Genomic DNA, 21,156 nt, shown 5'->3' on the forward strand with positions numbered 1-21,156 from the left:
TATGGCATTGAGAAAGGGGTACCTTCACTGTCAGCAGGCATGACTGTGGTGCTCCAAGGGGACACCACACACCCAGATTGGAAGATGCCATACTGCATCACATTGAAGGGAACCCGTCAATGGATTTTGTTTCTCTGGTTGTTAGCGAGTGGAACTTGTAATGGTACTTGAATTACGTAACTATTACGGCACCTCAACTCAACCTCTCGATACCAGCAATATTCTAATGTGTTTCTGTAAAGTAGTTAACATATTTCTGAGACAACATTCAAATTTGATTTAATTAATGTAGAGGTACTTTGATACATCGATATGTTTATGTCCCCATGATATTATTCTTATGTGTATTCTTTCTTTTGTCACTATGATCTTTGACGTACTTGTAACTCTTGATTTTTTGGGCGCGTAAGCAGTTAGGTGCACATGTGCGGATGGATATGTGTGTGTGTGCGAGTGTATACCCGTCCTTTTTTCCTCTTAAGGTAAGTCTTTCCGCTCCCGGGATTGGAATGACTCCTTACCCTCTCCCTTAAAACCCACATCCTTTCGTCTTTCCCTCTCCTTCCCTCTTTCCTGATGAATCAACCGTTGGTTGCGAAAGCTAGAATTTTGTGTGTATGTTTGTGTTTGTTTGTGTGTCTATCAACCTGCCAGTGCTTTCGTTTGGTAAGTCACATCATCTTTGTTTTTAGATGTATTTTTCCCACGTGGGATGTTTCCCTCTATTGTATTCAAGTACAGAGTGTGCTACAGATGCACAAACAACTGAAAAAGGAAAAGGATAGGGTTTCAAAATGAGTGCTTATCTACCACATATTTTCCGTGAAAATATGCAGAATGCTAAAAAGGCATAAGGTTAAAGTGAACTTTTGTCCTCTTTCCAAAACTTGGTATTTTTGAGATCTTTCAAAGACAATTTAGAGTTGTACAAGACTGGTATTTACAGGATTCCATGCAAATGTGGCAAATCTTATGTAGCGTAATTGGATCTATTCACCACGTGGCAGTAACAAAGACAAACAAAAGTTAGGAAATGTGCAGGCAGTAACTCATTCTTCTGGCAGAAGGGTTGAAAAGGAAGGAAGGGTGATGAAGGAAAATGGCCAATGAGGTTTAGGAAATGAGGGGAATTATGGAAAAGTCACACAGAACCCCAGGTCATGGGAGACTTGCTTCATGGGACGAGAAGACTTGAAAACCTGAGAGCTTAAAGACGGGAGATAGGGTTATAAGAAAGTTAGAGGTCAGTGACCAAACATCTTGAAATAGTTAGTAAGAGCAGAAAGCTAAGTTTATTATATGTGGTAGATGTAGTGGACAGGGAAAATACACTCCTGGAAATTGAAATAAGAACACCGTGAATTCATTGTCCCAGGAAGGGGAAACTTTATTGACACATTCCTGGGGTCAGATACATCACATGATCACACTGACAGAACCACAGGCACATAGACACAGGCAACAGAGCATGCACAATGTCGGCACTAGTACAGTGTATATCCACCTTTCGCAGCAATGCAGGCTGCTATTCTCCCATGGAGACGATCGTAGAGATGCTGGATTTAGTCCTGTGGAACGGCTTGCCATGCCATTTCCACCTGGCGCCTCAGTTGGACCAGCGTTCGTGCTGGACGTGCAGACCGCGTGAGACGACGCTTCATCCAGTCCCGAACATGCTCAATGGGGGACAGATCCGGAGATCTTGCTGGCCAGGGTAGTTGACTTACACCTTCTAGAGCACGTTGGGTGGCACGGGATACATGCGGACGTGCATTGTCCTGTTGGAACAGCAAGTTCCCTTGCCGGTCTAGGAATGGTAAAACGATGGGTTCGATGACGGTTTGGACGTACCATGCACTATTCAGTGTCCCCTCGACGATCACCAGTGGTGTACGGCCAGTGTAGGAGATCGCTCCCCACACCATGATGCCGGGTGTTGGCCCTGTGTGCCTCGGTCGTATGCAGTCCTGATTGTGGCGCTCACCTGCACGGCGCCAAACACGCATACGACCATCATTGGCACCAAGGCAGAAGCGACTCTCATCGCTGAAGACGACACGTCTCCATTCGTCCCTCCATTCACGCCTCTCGCGACACCACTGGAGGCGGGCTGCACGATGTTGGGGCGTGAGCGGAAGACGGCCTAACGGTGTGCGGGACCGTAGCCCAGCTTCATGGAGACGGTTGCGAATGGTCCTCGCCGATACCGCAGGAGCAACAGTGTCCCTAATTTGCTGGGAAGTGGCGGTGCGGTCCCCTACGGCACTGCGTAGGATCCTACGGTCTTGGCGTGCATCCGTGCGTCGCTGCGGTCCGGTTCCAGGTCGACGGGCACGTGCACCTACCGCCGACCACTGGCGACAACATCGATGTACTGTGGAGACCTCACGCCCCACGTGTTGAGCAATTCGGCGGTACGTCCACCCGGCCTCCCGCATGCCCACTATACGCCCTCGCTCAAAGTCCATCAACTGTACATATGGTTCACGTCCACGCTGTCGCGGCATGCTACCAGTGTTAAAGACTGCGATGGAGCTCCATATGCCACGGCAAACTGACTGACACTGACGGCGGCGGTGCACAAATGCTGCGCAGCTAGCGCCATTCGACGGCCAACACCGCGGTTCCTGGTGTGTCCGCTGTGCCGTGCGTGTGATCATTGCTTGTACAGCCCTCTCGCAGTGTCCGGAGCAAGTATGGTGGGTCTGACACACCGGTGTCAATGTGTTCTTTTTTCCATTTCCAGGAGTGTAGATAGGTCAGAAAATAAAAGATATAGAAAACTGAAAGGAAGTGAATAAAGAAATAAATTAATGTAAATTAAGGCCAAGTGGGTGGTGAGAACCAAGGACATGTTGTAATGCCAGTTCCCATTTGCAGATCTCTGAAGAACTTTTGTCATGGTGAAGAATCCATATGGTATATTTGGTGAGATAAGCACTGTGGTCATGACAGTCATGTTGCAGAAAATGCTCTGTAACAGGATATTGTGTGTTGTCAGTGTGTACCCTTTGTTTATGCCCATTCATCCTAACTGATTACTTAATGGTAGTCATACCAATGTAGAAGGCAGAACAATGTTCACATAACAGCTGGTATACAACGTGTCATTTCACATGTGCCTCTCCCTTTGAAAGTGTATGCTTTTCCATTTACAGGGCTGGTATAAGCGGTGGTAGGAGGGTGCATAGGGCAAATCTTAACAGTGATGAGGTCACAGGAGCCATTGGGTAGGAAAATGGGTGCAGAAGGAGCATAGGGTCTAGCCAGGCTTTTGTTGAGATTGGGAAGGGGCTCAGTGAGAACATTATGACCACGTACCTAATAGCCGACATGTCCACCTTTGGCATGGATAACAGTGCCGATGAGTCATGGCATGAATGCATTGAGGCCTCAATCACAACACAGATGTGTTTGATCAGGTTCAGCTCAGGCAAGTTGGGGGGGCGAGCACATCAATTGGAACTTGCCACTGATTTCCTCAAACCACTCCATCACACTTCTGGGCTTGTGACATGGTGCATTGTCTTGTTGAAGAATGTCACTGCCACCGTCTGCAACCTATGTACGATACTCCTGGGCTGTTATGGTGCCCTCCACAAGCTCCACTGGACACATGGTTGCCCACATGAATGTTCCACAGTGTCAACTGGGTATACCACATATGTACCCACAGGCTCTTAAATACAGCACCTCAGTGCAATTTCATTGTTATTCACCTGAGGATGACCAGAAGACTTGGCACCAAGCTATCATGGCAGGAAGTTGCAGACACCTGGCAGTTCATCCAAAATTTAATGGAACAATTGTATGCTGGTAAAGTTTTAAATTTATCATCATGCTTTTGCTTGTGTGATTTCATGCCACATTAAAAGTATAAGCTGTCTTAAATTAATGTCATTCCAAAGTTTTTTTAAGGATTACTGTGTTTTGTAACTTCTTGTGATAAAGAGTGGTAGTTAATAATGTTAATTGTTTTTATTTTCAGTGATATCTTTGATGAATGTCGCACATCTCTAGCATCATACTTTAAGGGAAATAATGAACCAGTTCCTTGGACTTTTGACACAAAATTGGTATTTGAATATGAAAATCAATTTATGGACAGATTGAAGCTAATTAAGGTAAATATATGCTTACAGTATTTACATCAAATCTGAGTATTAGTCCAGTGAAATTTTTATATTTTATTTCTAAATGATTCATCACTTCTGTTTAATTTTTGGTTTACTTTGTATTTCATTCATCTTGCTTGTTTTTCTCATGTTATTGCAGTATTTTTTGAACTGTGTATCTTCTCTTTCTCTCATTCTTTCAATTATTTAGTGTTTGTTTCCTTATTTTACTGCATACATCACATTGCTTCCTATTTTTTGTCTTTTCCTTTCTTCTTAGCTAGCAGATCATAAGGTAGTAATCAGAGCTGAAAGTTCAAACTTGTTTAAAACATACATAACAACTGTAATTTCCAAAGTAATATACTGATTAATACCTATAGTGTGTACGCCATTTACTGAGCTCCACTACTGTGCCAATCATTTATTAATAAAATTTAAACAGCGGGTAAAGAGAGACACACTATGTATAGTGGAGATTCAAAGTGATGAATAAGGACATAAACAAAAAGTTGAATAATTTATCCTATAGTTCAAAGAAGTGTTCTTTTTCAAGCATGAAACCCAAGAATGGCTTTGTAACTGGCCGCAGCTGTAGTGAATGCTGCTCCACACATTTCATCTTTGGGAAAAATAATCATAAAAAATTGTGTAAAAGGTACCAGAAATTGAATCTGTGGCCTCAACAATATTAGTTATCAATACTAATCACTGCAGTACAGTGCAAAATTCTTTTAGACATTACAAGTAACTTATTGACTAAGTTATGTAATATGCTCCCATAATGTGAAAGTTGGTAAGTCGCACTGTGGCTCAGATTTCATCCTTAAGCGTAGTTTCGCTCCTGACAACTTGACTATGCATTTTGATTTCAAAGAAGGCAAAAGGATGCAGCTCACTATAAGACAGTGGCTTCTAAAGTTCTGTGTTCATGTTGATTGGCTTTGTAATTGTTTTACTTTTCTGAATTTATTGTGGCTAAATGTGTAGTACAGGTAGAAAGTTAAGATATATCATAAGCATCTGCTTCATATGTTTCAGGAGTTCTTTGTGACAGCACTTGAATTTTTTAAACTTGAGAAAGTTGAGATTGGAGGAGGGAAGGGGCGAGTACTTGGCCCAAAAGTACAAAAAATTTACTCTGATTTTTGTGACTTATATGGTCAATTTGGGAGCATTACATACAATCCATTTGACCCCACTGATGAAAGTTTTGTGAAAGATTATTCAGTCTTCAGAGAGAAAATTGAGGACTTTGATCGCAAACTTGCTACTCTTTTGTGTCAAGCCATTGATGATTGCTACAATCTTGAGAGCATTTACAAGGTACTTTAATTTTGGTAATTTTATGTTGTGAAAGCCTAAGCATATGTAAACAAAAATAATCATTCTGAAATTAATACTGTTATGAAAAGTACAGATTGCTACAGCCAGTAAAGATGACACGTTGAGTTGCAGACAGGCACAGTGAAAAGCCTGTTAAACATTGAGCTTTCCACCAAAGCCTGAGCTGTCCACCAAAGCCTTTGTCAGAAAAGAAAACACACACACATTCACAAAAGTAGGCCAGCATTCTGGCCGCAGTGGCCAGTGATAGCCATCATGCGTGAGTGAAGTGTGCCTGCTTGTGTGAAAGTAGCTATGGCTGAAAGCTCAATGTGTAACGGTCTTTTCATTGTGCTGTCTGCAAGCTGATGTGTTGCCTTTATAGTGAGCAGCAATCTATCCTTTGCATAGTATTGTTGATATTCCAATCTGGATCTTCCATTATTTTATTCTGAAGTTAATAGTATTTGACAAAAACCTACTAGAGTTTCAAATTTATTGATAAATTGTTAAAATATTGAAACATATAGTGCTATTACATTTAATCAAAATGTACTCTTAGTGGTTCTTTACTGAACAGTTTAATCCCCTTGTGATAGGATATTTGCACTACTGGCCTAAAAAATTGCTACACCATGAGGATGACGTGCTACAGACGCAAAATTTAACTGACAGGAAGAAGATGCTGTGATATGCAAATGATTAGCTTTTAAGAGCATTCACACAAGGTTGGTGCCGGTGGTGACACCTACAACGTGCTGACATGAGGAAAGTTTCCAACCGATTTCTCATACACAAACAGCAGTTGACGGGCGTTGCCTGGTGAAATGTTGTTGTGATGCCTCGTGTAAGGAGGAGAAATGCGTACCATCACGTTTCCGACTTTGATAAAGGTCGGATTGTAGCATATCGCGACGGCGGTTTATTGTATCAAGACATTGCTGAAAGCATTGTTTAAGATCCAATGACTGTTAGCAGAATGAACACCATGCTGGATCCCAACGTCCTCGTATCACTACCAGTCAAGATGACATCCGCATGGCTGTAACGGATCGTGCAGCCACGTCTCGATCCCTGAGTCAGCAGACGGGGACGTTTGCAAGGCAACAACCATCTGCACGAACAGTTTGACGTTTGCAGCAGCATCGACTATCAGCTCGGAGACCATGGCTACGGTTGACCTTGACACTGCATCATAGACAGGAGTGCCTGCGATGGTGTACTCCACGACGAACCTGGGTGCATGAATGGCAAAATGTCATTTTTTCAGATGAATCCAGGTTCTGTTTACAGCATCTTGATGGTTGCATCCATGTTTGGTGACATCACGGTGAAAGCACATTGGAAGCATGTATTTGTCATCGCCATACTGGTGTATCTTCCGGCGTGATGGTATGGGGTGCCATTGGTTACACGTCTCGGTCACCTCATGTACGCATTGATGGCACTTTGAACAGTGGATGTTACATTTCAGATGTGTTATGACCTGTGGCTCTACCCTTCATTCGATACCTGCGAAACGCTACCTTTCAGCAGGATAATGCCCGACCGCATGTTGCAGGCCCTCTACGGGCCTTTCTGGATACAGAAAATGTTCGACTGCTGTCCTGGCGAGCACATTCTCCAGATCTCTCACCAATTGAAAATGTCTGGTCAATGGTGGCCGGTAACTGGCTTGTCACAGTACGCCAGTCACTACTCTTGATGAACTGTGGTATCGTGTTGAAGCTGCATGGGCAGCTGTACCTGTACACGCCATCGAAGCTCTGTTTGACTTAATGCCCAGGTGTATCAAGGCCGTTATTACGGCCAGAGGTGGTTGTTCTGGGTACTGATTTCTCAGGATCTATGCACCCAAATTGTGTGAAAATGTAATCACATGTCAGTGCTAGTATAATATATTTGTCCAATGAATACCCGTTTATCATCTGCATTTCTTCTTGGTGTAGAAATTTTAATGGGCAGTAGTGTATGTGTGTAGGTGTAACATGGAGATTATTTTGCAGTGTTGTGCAACGATTGTGAATATCAGATTTTTTCTTGCTTTCCTTATTAATTTAATGTTTTTTGTCAATTAGTAATGTTTCCAAGATGTTCATAGTGGGCGGTCATGGTATGTTTCAATTTTTTAAGCAAATTCTTGCATGAATATTTAATGCTCTTCCCAATAATGATACTTATAACTCTCTTTTGTATTCTGAGGGTACTCTGATCTGCAGTAGAGTAAGCCAGAATGTTATTATATATTTTAGACATGATTGTAAATATGCATAATATGCACTCACATTACCTGCTCACTTATGTGGCATTTCAGTAGCCTTATGGCATAGCAACCTTTACCCAACTTTGAATTAACGTATTCCACATACTTGTCTCATTTCACGTTACTTTGTGTTGTCCAAATGCAAATTGTTTTTCCATTTAGTTTTTATTTAGCAAATATGACAGTTCCATTTGAAAGAGACCTTATTTTTAACCATAAATACAATGAGGGACTTAATGTACAGGATTGGCTGAGTAAGAACTCTGTAATGGACTGCTTGAGGTTTGAGAACTGATGGTGCAAATAATTCTACCACACTTTTTTGGGGTTAATAATGTTCTTTGTGAATAGGTAGAGTTCCTCCACAATGTGATACCATGCGACAGAATTCGACAGAATTAAATTTTCATTCAGTGCACCCCCAATCTATATTATTTCAGGAGCCAGTGAGATTTAATCTTTCAAGGTGGCTTCCTGTGAATAGTGCTGGATGGTGATAAATGCTCTCCTGCAGATAGTGATGAAGCAATGTTTTCAGTGGTGATTCATGTGTACTCATTGTTGCCTGCTCTGCAGCAACTCTTTGTAAGGCTTGGTAGTGTGGAAGAAGAGCGCCTTCTTTCTATTGCCACACTTCAGCAAAACTCATCCCCCTCATGATTCCATATCTCACTTTCTCTCTAGCTCTGCAAAGAGGCACCTTCCAATATGAGGGACATTATAATAATATAAATGTGTAAGCTTGTGTTACGGGAACGATATCTGAAACATAATTTGCCTTAAAATTTGTCAGTATCCACAAAATCAAGAATAGTGTAATCAAATTACACCTCATGATGTTGCAACTGAACCTGTGTAACAGAAACATGCTGTTGCAAGGACCCACAAAAAGATTTTGACTGGTTGCAATGTTTCCTTCAGTGATATTTGTGAAAATAAGTATAGTGTTCTCAGAATATTATTAAACACCATATTGTGTCTAATACTTGAACTGCAGTTGCCACCGAGAAACTCAAGCAGCAGGTATCTTGAGAACACCAGCAGGAGTGTAGGGAACAGTGAGAAACTTCACCTGTAAAATTGTGGATGGTGAACTATAGGGCAGGCTAAATGCACTCAAATTTTACATAAAATCAACCAAAAAGTATAAGATCTTCACACATATTTGCTATTGTTAGCAACATGATTTTGAAGGTCTTCTTTCAACAAATGTACTTTGATGTTAGTATGCCATATTTTTAAGAAATTATTGGTGGTATAGCATTATTTACTGGGTAATGTTGCAGTTTATCAACATAGCTGGGACCATTCTTGAACGTGATATTGTTAAGACGGCAATTGAGCCAAAGTACTCTGTCATTCTCACAATGTTAGGGGAAGAGATGGCCACTGTTCAGGTGAGTTCCCCTTTGTGTATGCCATATACATGAGATTTGTTAAAAAAGTTTCCTTGTAAATAAACAAAATTGGTTGCAGGAACTTTTTGAAGAACATCAGATGCTGTACTCACAGAGGAAGTATGTGCCCGCTGATATGAATTTCCCTCCAGTTGCTGGAGCCATTATGACAATCCACAAATTACGAGAGAGAGTTCGACCGCATATTGAGAACTTGAAATCATTTGATAATCCGTATGTAGTAATTTGTCTTTAAACTAAGTACTGTAAATACCATGTGTAGGTAATTAGTTTTACATAAAAACAAAGATGAGGTGACTTACCAAACAAAAGCGCTGGCAGGTCGATAGACACACAAACAAACACAAACATACACACAAAATTCTAGCTTTCGCAACAAACTGTTGCCTCATCAGGAAAGAGGGAAGGAGAGGGGAAGATGAAAGGAAGTGGGTTTTAAAGGAGAGGGTAAGGAGTCATTCCAATCCCGGGAGCGGAAAGACTTACCTTAGGGGGAAAAAAGGACAGGTATACACTCGCACACACGCACATATCCATCCACACATACAGACACAAGCAGACATGTCTGCTTGTGTCTGTATGTGTGGATGGATATGTGCGTGTGTGCGAGTGTATACCTGTCCTTTTTTCCCCCTAAGGTAAGTCTTTCCGCTCCCGGGATTGGAATGACTCCTTACCCTCTCCTTTAAAACCCACTTCCTTTCATCTTCCCCTCTCCTTCCCTCTTTCCTGATGAGGCAACAGTTTGTTGCGAAAGCTTGAATTTTGTGTGTATGTTTGTGTTTGTTTGTGTGTCTATCGACCTGCCAGCGCTTTTGTTCGGTAAGTCACCTCATCTTTGTTTTTATATATAATTTTTCCCACGTGGAATGTTTCCTTCCATTATATTAATTAGTTTTACAGTATTAGGAATATTATAGATAGCTACTTACCGTAAAGGTGCTATGCTGAGTTGCAGAGAGGCACAAGGAAAGGACTTTTACACATTTAGTTTTTAACCAAAGCTTTCTTCATAAAAGAAAACTCTGGCACATTCACACAAGCAAGCACACCTCACACACATATAACTGACACACCTCACACACATATAACTGACATCTTTATCACCTCGGATGGGAATGCAACTGTCATGTTGAATGAAAGGAGCAATTTGGAGTGAGGCGAGAAAGGGGGAAGGATAGCAAGGTACAGGTGGGAGTGAGGAAGAGCTCTGTCCAGCAGAGCATGCAGGGACTAGACAGATGCATGATGAGACAGCCAAGACTCTTCCCTCCCCCCACCCGTACCATGCTATTTTTCAGTCAGGCTCAATTGACCCGTCTAGACCCATAACATGAAACGTTTTACTTTCATGTGATGTTGCTTCTGAATCAGATTCTGGTGGGAAAACAACATTATTTCAATGTTACCATCCCATTGCTTTCCATAATGTTATTTGCTTACTCAGCTGTGTCACTTATATTTACAGTCTGTTTTCAGTCAAAATTCTATCTTCAGCAGTGGATAATATACTTCTTAATGACTAACTAGTATTTCAAATGTACTCCTACCTGTAGAGCCACCATGTTAGAGAAGATGTTCCACTCCTGTGAAATCTAAATTTAGATGGAATACAACAGATGAGCAACCAGCATTGTCTGAATTCAAAGTAGAAAATGAGTGTGTGGTAGAAGTAGATAGTTGCAGTAGTCTTTTGATATTTTCAGTTTTTTTTCAGATGATAATGACAAAGGCTTACATTTGACAAATTTTCAGTTTACAAGGAAAGGGGATATACAACAACATACTGCTTCTCCTCAAAATGTGCCTAACAACAGACTTTTAGAAAAGCATTTTTCTGACAGAATTTCTTCTGCATAAAAGAAGACCCACCCCTCAGTGTGCAGACTGTACAAAGAAAAGACCAAATTGCTTAGGGGAAAAACTCCACTAAAAGAAACAGTTTGGTGATATTCTAACTGTCAAGTTCCACTCTGTATGCCACAGTTTTTTTTTCTTTTTTCTTTTTTTTTTTTTTTTTAAATTTTACTGTAGATGGGCAGATTATCTGTTAAAATTAGTAATAAAAATCTATGCAGAATTTTTTCACAAAACATATTGACATTTAAATCAAGTTAATGCACAAAATTTTTAGTAAACGTTTTAATTATTTCAGGTTATTCAACTGAATAAACCCATCCTCCCTGTGAGTGAACAGAGGGCCACATCTTCAGCAGGGTCTGAGCAGGCACATGAAGGGGGAGGAGGGAGACATTTGCTACTTTCCGGGAGCGCCAACATTAGGTGCATTATGGAACCCCTTAGGGAAATAGCAATCAGAGCTGATGAAAAATCCGATGTGCAGTCAGTATGTTTGCGAGGGGGCCTCATTCGAGTAGTGGAGGAGGCCCTGCCTGTAGCTGTCGAGAGTGCCAGTGTTCAGTCATCTGCAACTTGGTAGCTCATGTCAGTACCAGTGATGTCTGTCACTTGTTTTCTGAGGGTCCTCAGTTCACACTGGTGGCTGGTGGAAGTGTTGAAGACTGCTGTCCTTGCACATTGGGTGCAAGCAGAGCTCACAATTTGCAACATTATTCACAAACTGATTGGGGGTCCTTTGTTTTGGAGCCAAGTAGAGAGTGTCAGTCAAAGGCCCCATCAATTCTGTGACAGTTTTGGCTGCAGATTACTGGACCAGCATTATGGAGTAGAGAATTGCAGCACTCCCCCTGATAGGTCAGAGGTGCACTACGTGAAGGAAACTGCTCCTTGGGTAGCATCGTACTTGAATTGCACATAGGGTTTTTTCTAGGTTACATGGTAGCTTGATATCCTCTGATGAATGCTCACCACTCATTACGCAGAGAACAAAATCAGAGCATGTACAAATTAAAGCCACTTTGTCAAAATTTTGACAGTAAATTGTCAGATTATTAGTAATAAAATTCCTGAATTTACTGGCCTCCAGAAAGCTGTCAGGTGATGGAGAACATAGGGGCCTTGTGTAGAGATTTTGGTGGTGAGGATGAGGGACTTATTGTCGGAGGTGCAGGAAACAGCCTGGCTAACAAATTACAGTGTAATGTTAAAAGAAGAGCAGCAACAGGACACATTCATGTGGGATTTGTCAAAGTTTTGCAGCCACATGACCAGCCCTGGGTTAACACTGCTGTTAGCCATGAAACAAAGAGTTGAGCAAATTGGTTTTGACTGAAACAAAGTCTCATATCTGCGTCATGACTGTTGCCACGATTGGGAGAGGTTGATGGACTAATCATGACCTGCATCTAAATAGGAGGGGGAAGTGAAGATTAACTGAACAGCTTGCAGAAGGTGTAAGGCGGACTACAAGCACACAATACAAAATCCATGTGATTACTGGAATCAAAGGGCACATTTTTTCAGGTTAGTGTCACATTAAAGACAGAGAATATTGAAAGAAATTACAGCAGTACAAGACTACAATAAGTGTAACTGTTTCCAGAAAAATAAAATTCATTTGTTTCATCAGAACATTAGAGGGTTGGGAAAAAAGGTAGGTGAGCTTATTTGTTGCCTAGAAGATGTGGAAAATTTTGAATGGATAGATTTTCTGTGCCTCTCTGAACACCTCATAACCACAGGGATGTAGAGGCTAAATATCAGGGATTATACACTTGCATCATCTTCATGGAGAGTCAACCTGGAAGAAGGAGGAGCTGCAACATACGTAAAAGTTGGACACAAAGTTAAAAATATCAAAACAAATAGTTTTTGTGTTGATCAGAACCAAGAAGTAAAATACTTCTCCGATAATTGTAACAATCTACAGATCCACTCTAGGAAACTTACATTTATTTATGAAAAATATAGATGCGTAATTGAGCTGCCTGTCAGACAAAAAGAAACAATTAGTAGTTTGTGGAGATTTCAGGTTAGACTTCTTAAAAGATGTTGAGAGGAGAAATTAACTAGAATCAATGATTGGGAGTTTCAATGTATTTATTGCAGTAGTCAGTTTTCCAACTTGTGTGCAGCAAAATATTAGGACACCTATTGATAACATTTTCATGAATGATGCTTGGGCTGAAACAATTAATTTGTACCCAGCTGCTAATGGACTCTTATCATGATGCACAATTAATGGAAATAAACAGTACAGCGCCTTAGAACCCAGAGGCAGGTTCATACAAAGCAGTGAAGCTACTTGAAGAAAACAGGATACATTGTTTTAAGCGTGAGCTAAAAGGGGTGGTGTGGGATGGGGTATATGTAGAAAGAGTTGCTAATGTCAAATTCAATTTTTTCCACAGTGAATTTATGTCAGTATTTGAAAGTTGCTTTCCTAGAAAATTATCCAAAAGATCCATTAAAAGAAACAGGTAAGATATAGCCATTGATAACTAAGTAAATTAAAATCTCATGTAAGAGGAAGAAGGAAATTTATGTAAAGGCTAGAATAAGTCAGAATCAGACATTACTTGCATACTACAGAAAATATTGTAGTATTTTAAGGAAAGTCATTAAAATGTCCAGAAGTCTTTGTGTTCTGACAGAAATAAATAATGGAGATAATAAAATTAAAACTATATGGGACATTGTCAAATGGAAGATAGAACAGCCAGTCAGAGTACAAGGCTCCATAACAAATAAACTAAATGGCAGCATTGTGGCTGATAATTCATACGTTGCAAGTAGTTTTAACAATCACTTTCTAATGTAGCATCAGTGGTATATGCAATGCATCACTGGCAAAGGGAATTTTTCCACAAAGGGTAAAATATGCAATTATTAAACCTCTTCATAAGAAAGTTTCGTCACTGATATCTTTTTTTTTTTTTTTTTTTTTTTTTTCAAAATATTCGAAAAAGTAGTGTACTCAAGAGTAGTTGCACACTTTAAGTGGAAACAACTTACTTTGCGTATCACTGTTGGAATTCCAGAAAGGCTGCTCGACTGAGAATGCTGTTTATATATTTCTTAATCAAATAGTACAACCCTCAAATAGTAATGTATAACCTCTTGGTATTTCTTGTGATCTCTCAAAGGCCTTCGATTGTGTAGATCATGATGTTCTCATAGAAAAATTCAGAATGCAAAATGTTATGCTGAATACCCTCCCATGAACCATGGACCTTGCCGTTGGTGGGGAGGCTTGCGTGCCTCAGCGATACAGATAGCCGTACCGTAGGTGCAACCACAACGGAGGGGTATCTGTTGAGAGGCCAGACAAACGTGTGGTTCCTGAAGAGGGGCAGCAGCCTTTTCAGTAGTTGCAAGGGCAACAGTCTGGATGATTGACTGATCTGGCCTTGTAACAATAACCAAAACGGCCTTGCTGTGCTGGTACTGCGAACGGCTGAAAGCAAGGGGAAACTACAGCCGTAATTTTTCCCGAGGGCATGCAGCTTTACTGTATGATTACATGATGATGGCGTCCTCTTGGGTAAAATATTCCGGAGGTAAAATAGTCCCCCATTCGGATCTCCGGACGGGGACTACTCAAGAGGATGTCGTTATCAGGAGAAAGAAAACTGGCGTTCTACGGATCGGAGCGTGGAATGTCAGATCCCTTAATCGGGCAGGTAGGTTAGAAAATTTAAAAAGGGAAATGGATAGGTTGAAGTTAGATATAGTGGGAATTAGTGAAGTTCGGTGGCAGGAGGAACAAGACTTCTGGTCAGGTGACTACAGGGTTATAAACACAAAATCAAATAGGGGTAATGCAGGAGTAGGTTTAATAATGAATAGGAAAATAGGAATGCGGGTAAGCTACTACAAACAGCATAGTGAACGCATTATTGTGGCCAAGATAGATACGAAGCCCACACCTACTACAGTAGTACAAGTTTATATGCCAACTAGCTCTGCAGATGACGAAGAAATTGAAGGAATGTATGATGAAATAAAAGAAATTATTCAGATTGTGAAGGGAGACGAAAATTTAATAGTCATGGGTGACTGGAATTCGAGTGTAGGAAAAGGGAGAGAAGGAAACATAGTAGGTGAATATGGATTGGGGGACAGAAATGAAAGAGGAAGCCGCCTGGTAGAATTTTGCACAGAGCATAACTTAATCATAACTAACACTTGGTTTAAGAATCATGAAAGAAGGTTGTATACATGGAAGAACCCTGGAGATACTAAAAGGTATCAGATAGATTATATAATGGTAAGATAGAGATTTAGGAACCAGGTTTTAAATTGTAAGACATTTCCAGGGGCAGATGTGGACTCTGACCACAATCTATTGGTTATGACCTGTAGATTAAAACTGAAGAAACTGCAAAAAGGTGGGAATTTAAGGAGATGGGACCTGGATAAACTGAAAGAACCAGAGGTTGTACAGAGATTCAGGGAGAGCATAAGGGAACAATTGACAGGAATGGGGGAAATAAATACAGTAGAAGAAGAATGGGTAGCTTTGAGGGATGAAGTAGTGAAGGTAGCAGAGGATCAAGTAGGTAAAAAGACGAGGGCTAGTAGAAATCCTTGGGTAACAGAAGAAATATTGAATTTAATTGATGAAAGGAGAAAATATAAAAATGCAGTAAGTGAAACAGGCAAAAAGGAATACAAACATCTCAAAAATGAGGTCGACAGGAAGTGCAAAATGGCTAATCAGGGATGGCTAGAGGACAAATGTAAGGATGTAGAGGCCTATCTCACTAGGGGTAAGATAGATACCGCCTACAGGAAAATTAAAGAGACCTTTGGAGATCAGAGAACGACTTGTATGAATATCAAGAGCTCAGATGGAAACCCAGTTCTAAGCAAAGAAGGGAAAGCAGAAAGGTGGAAGGAGTATATAGAGGGTCTATACAAGGGCGATGTACTTGAGGACAATATTATGGAAATGGAAGAGGATGTAGATGAAGATGAAATGGGAGATACGATACTGCGTGAAGAGTTTGACAGAGCACTGAAAGACCTGAGTCGAAACAAGGCCCCCGGAGTAGACAATATTCCATTGGAACTACTGACGGCCGTGAGAGAGCCAGTCCTGACAAAACTCTACCATCTGGTGAGCAAGATGTATGAAACAGGCGAAATACCCTCAGACTTCAAGAAGAATATAATAATTCCAATCCCAAAGAAAGCAGGTGTTGACAGATGTGAAAATTACCGAACTATCAGCTTAATAAGTCACAGCTGCAAAATACTAACACGAATTCTTTACAGACGAATGGAAAAACTAGTAGAAGCCAACCTCGGGGAAGATCAGTTTGGATTCCGTAGAAACACTGGAACACGTGAGGCAATACTGACCTTACGACTTATCTTAGAAGAAAGATTAAGGAAAGGCAAACCTACGTTTCTAGCATTTGTAGACTTAGAGAAAGCTTTTGACAATGTTGACTGCAATACTCTCTTTCAAATTCTAAAGGTGGCAGGGGTAAAATACAGGGAGCGAAAGGCTATTTACAATTTGTACAGAAACCAGATGGCAGTTATAAGAGTCGAGGGACATGAAAGGGAAGCAGTGGTTGGGAAGGGAGTAAGACAGGGTTGTAGCCTCTCCCCGATGTTGTTCAATCTGTATATTGAGCAAGCAGTAAAGGAAACAAAAGAAAAATTCGGGGTAGGTATTAAAATTCATGGAGAAGAAATAAAAACTTTGAGGTTCGCCGATGACATTGTAATTCTGTCAGAGACAGCAAAGGACTTGGAAGAGCAGTTGAATGGAATGGACAGTGTCTTGAAAGGAGGATATAAGATGAACATCAACAAAAGCAAAACAAGGATAATGGAATGTAGTCTAATTAAGTCGGGTGATGCTGAGGGAATTAGATTAGGAAATGAGGCACTTAAAGTAGTAAAGGAGTTTTGCTATTTGGGGAGCAAAATAACTGATGATGGTCGAAGTAGAGAGGATATAAAATGTAGGCTGGCAATGGCAAGGAAAGCGTTTCTGAAGAAGAGAAATTTGTTAACATCCAGTATTGATTTAAGTGTCAGGAAGTCATTTCTGAAAGTATTCGTATGGAGTGTAGCCATGTATGGAAGTGAAACATGGACGATAAATAGTTTGGACAAGAAGAGAATAGAAGCTTTCGAAATGTGGTGCTACAGAAGAATGCTGAAGATTAGATGGGTAGATCACATAACTAATGAGGAAGTATTGAATAGGATTGGGGAGAAGAGAAGTTTGTGGCACAACTTGACCAGAAGAAGGGATCGGTTGGTAGGACATGTTCTGAGGCATCAAGGGATCACCAATTTAGTATTGGAGGGCAGCGTGGAGGGTAAAAATCATAGAGGGAGACCAAGAGATGAATACACTAAGCAGATCCAGAAGGATGTAGGTTGCAGTAGGTACTGGGAGATGAAAAAGCTTGCACAGGATAGAGTAGCATGGAGAGCTGCATCAAACCAGTCTCAGGACTGAAGACCACAACAACAACAACAACATGCTGAATACGCCAGACAATGTCTGAAATGTAGAAAATTTTAGTAACTGGGGTAAAATCACAAATGGAGTCCTACAGGGTTCAATTTCGGGTCCACTGCTGTTCTTAATATATGTGAACGACCTCCCACTTCACATTCAACAAGCAAAATTGGTACTTTTTGCAGACAATACTAGTGATATAATAAATCCCATTAGAGAGAAAGCAACAAAAGAGATAGTAAACAATATTTTACAAAGAATTATGAAGTGTTTCCCTGAAAGTGGATTCTCCTCAGATGTTGAAAAAACACTCTACATTCATGCTGTCTAATTCCAGTGGGAACCATGTGCATCACGACCTATTGTTGTCAGTATATTTTGGATAAACGGGGGCATGGGTCATAAATATTGGAATACTTTATTTTACAGATCGATTTCAATCACTGTGTGACCATCTTTAGTGCAAATTATTTGAATCTTGTAGGCCCATATCATAATAGCACAATATTTTCTATGAAGAGTAACATGTACTTTTATGATTGCTTCCAACAGATATCTTAACTTTTACTACGTACGACAATTTTTAAATTTGCAGAAGAGCCTATCTTGTAACCTTAATCACTAAGGAGACAACTTAAGTGTAGCTTGTTTTCCCAATGGGCTCGTACAATACTTTGTATCAGCAACTGCTATGGTTAACTGCTAAGGTTACAAGATAGGCTTTTCTGTAAATTTAAAAATTATTGTATGAAGTAAAAGTGAGTGAAGGTATCTGATGCAAGTAATAACCATAGTAGGGCCTACAAGATTCGAGTAATTTGCACTGAAGACTATCACACAGTGACTGAAATCAGTCTGGGGGGGGGGGGGGGGGGGGGGAGAAAGAAGAAGAAGAGAGTTTCAATATTTACGATCAATATTTACGACTGAAGTTGCTGTTTACCCTAAATATATTGACTCTACATTCAGGTCTTTACAACAAATAGAGTCTTACCAACAATTGATGTTGCACATGTGCAGGAGTCAGTAAGTAGGGTAGAATGCACCAAATTTGTGGGTGTACATATTGATGAAAACTTGAATTGGAAGATGCATACTAATGAGCTTCTCAAACAATTAAGTTCAGCTGCTTTTGCTCTTTGTATAATTGCTGATCTTGGAAAGAAACGTTTCAACCTCCACACAGAGTTTGCATATTTCCAATCAATAATGTCATACAGAGTAATTTTCTGGGGCAACTCATCACATAGAAAGAAAGTATTGATTGCACAAAAGTGAACAGTAAGAATAATATGTGGTGGTCACCCACAGACATCATGTAGGCACCTCTTCAAGGAGCAAGGCCATCACAATACATGTTTTTATTAATCAAATTTGTCATAAACAATCCGTCACAGTATGAGAAGAAAAGTGATGTACTTACGTACAGAACTGTAGGGAAAAATTTCTTTTATTATCCATTGTCAAAGCTGTCAGTGACTCAGAGAGCAGTTCAGTATGCAGCAAAAAGAATTTTTGATCCTTTGCCCAATAACACAAAATGTCTGACAGGTAGTGAAGCAAGTTTTAAATCTAACCTAAGGTCATTTTTCCTGGACAACTTCTTCTAATCCATTGATGAATTTCTAATTAAAAATTGGTAGCCAGATAAAAACATCCTTGTTTTTAAGCGTATTTGCATGAGTAGGACTAATAGTAATAGTGTGTTTATTAAGTTAAATTAATCCCATATACAGAACCTGCAAACTGAGTATTTCCACATTATTTCGATAAAATGATTGTGGAAATGATGTATGGAACATATAACTAAATAAATAACTAACTAACTCACACTCAAATTATTCTTGCAACCGAGAGCTGGCTGAAACCCAAAGTAGAAATCTCTGAAATATTTTGCACGTCATGGAAAGTATGTCAAAAAGACAGATTAGGTGCCACATGACAAACAGCATTCATTGCAGCTGACAAGAATGTTGTGTCTGTCAAGGTCAAAATTTAGGCTGCTGGGAAGTTATCTGGATGCGCGTAACAGGTCTAGGAGAAATCAAATTAGTTGTTAGATGTTTTTACCGGCCAACCAATTCCACTGTGGCAGTTTTGGAAGTGTTCAGAGAAAGTCTACATTCAGCAGTGCAGAAATACTCCAATCATGCAGTATTAGTTGGAGGTGACTTTAACCTACTGTGTATAGAATGTGACATTTATGGATTCACTGCAGGTGGTACAGACAGGCGGTCTTGTGAAGTAATTTTGAGCACGTTTTCCTAAAGCTCCTTGTAGCAGCTGGTTTGGCAGCCCATACCCTCTGGAAATATTTCAGACCTTGTAGCTTCCAACAGGTCTGACCTTATCAGTGGTATCAGTATTGAGACAGGCATTTGTGATCCTCTTGTCATCATAGCAACAGTGGTTACTATAGTTAATAAATCCAACAAGAAGCATAGGAGAGCATTTTTTCTAGAAAGAGCAGATAAGCAGTTGTATAGCATTTCACTTTGAAAGTGGATTGAGATCATTTTGTTCCAGTATGAAGGACATAGAGGAATTAGGGATGAAGTATAAATATATTGTAAATCGTTCCCTGGTGTATTATATGCCAAGTAAGTGGAAGATCTGGCAGAGAACCCGAGAAGATTCTAATCCTACATGGAATTGGTTAATGGGTCTAAGGCTTCTATCCAGTCACTTGTTGACCAGTCTGATGTGGCAGTAGAATATAGCAAAAGTAAAGCTGAAGTTTTAAATTTCACATTTAAGAAATTGTTCACACAGGTGGTTCATATAAACATACCATCACTTGATCGTTGTACAGACTCGCTATATGGAGGACATAATATTAGGCATCCCTGGCATAGAGAAGCAACTTAAAGAGTTGAAAACTAATAAGCTGCCCTGTTGAGATGGAATTTCTTTGGTTTTACGGAGAGTACTCCACTGCTTGGCCCCTTATTTAGCTTGCATTTATTGTCTCTTGCCCAGTGCCAAGCCCCAAGTGACTGGAAAAAAGCTCAGGTGTCTCCTGTATATAAGAAGGGTAAAAGAACAGACCCGTAAAATTATAGACCAACATCCTTAACATCAGTGAGCTGCAGAATTCTTGAACATATTCTCAGTTGGAATATAATAAATTTCGTTGAGACAGAAAAGCTTCTCGTCACAAATGAACTTCGATTTTGAAAGTGATTCATGCAAAACTCAGTTTGCTGATTTCTCACGTGACATCCTGTGAACCAAGGAGGAAGGGCAACAGGCAGGGTCCATACTCCTAGATTTCTGGAAAGTGCTTGACACAGTCGAAGACTTGTTAAATAATATAACCCAGTACATTGTCCTTAATATCAAGTGTTCATTTGAGACAAGGCTATCATCAGGATTGCTCTAGGGAATTGATGGGAGTGCTCTTATTTTATACGTACATAAATGATCTAATTGATGGGGTGAGCAGCAATCAGAGGCTGTTTACTGTGATGCATGGGACGGTGTCATCATTGAGCAAATGTAGGGGGATACAAGATGACTTAAACATACATACATACATTAATCCTTGTTCCATAGATCATGAATATGACATTTTGTAATGATGTGGAACGTGTCACTTTTAACTTAAGTTTTCTTTACACAAAATAATTAATTAAATTTTTTATCTTATTTTCTTTTATTATTTAGTTATTTATTTACAGTTAC

General features: G+C 40.2%; 1 protein-coding gene across 1 annotated transcript in view; it reads left to right on the top strand.

The window, feature by feature from the left end:
- Positions 1-21,156, top strand: part of LOC126456501 (dynein beta chain, ciliary-like) — a 186,722-nt gene that overhangs the window by 117,566 nt on the left and 48,000 nt on the right. Inside the window, exons 9-12 of the mRNA XM_050092251.1 lie at positions 3,989-4,124; positions 5,157-5,441; positions 8,991-9,101; positions 9,181-9,335. Coding sequence (XP_049948208.1) covers positions 3,989-4,124; positions 5,157-5,441; positions 8,991-9,101; positions 9,181-9,335 — 687 coding nt within the window. The remainder of the gene's footprint in view (positions 1-3,988; positions 4,125-5,156; positions 5,442-8,990; positions 9,102-9,180; positions 9,336-21,156) is intronic.

This window comes from Schistocerca serialis, chromosome 2, assembly GCF_023864345.2.
Source record: "Schistocerca serialis cubense isolate TAMUIC-IGC-003099 chromosome 2, iqSchSeri2.2, whole genome shotgun sequence".
Lineage (NCBI taxonomy): Eukaryota > Metazoa > Arthropoda > Insecta > Orthoptera > Acrididae > Schistocerca > Schistocerca serialis.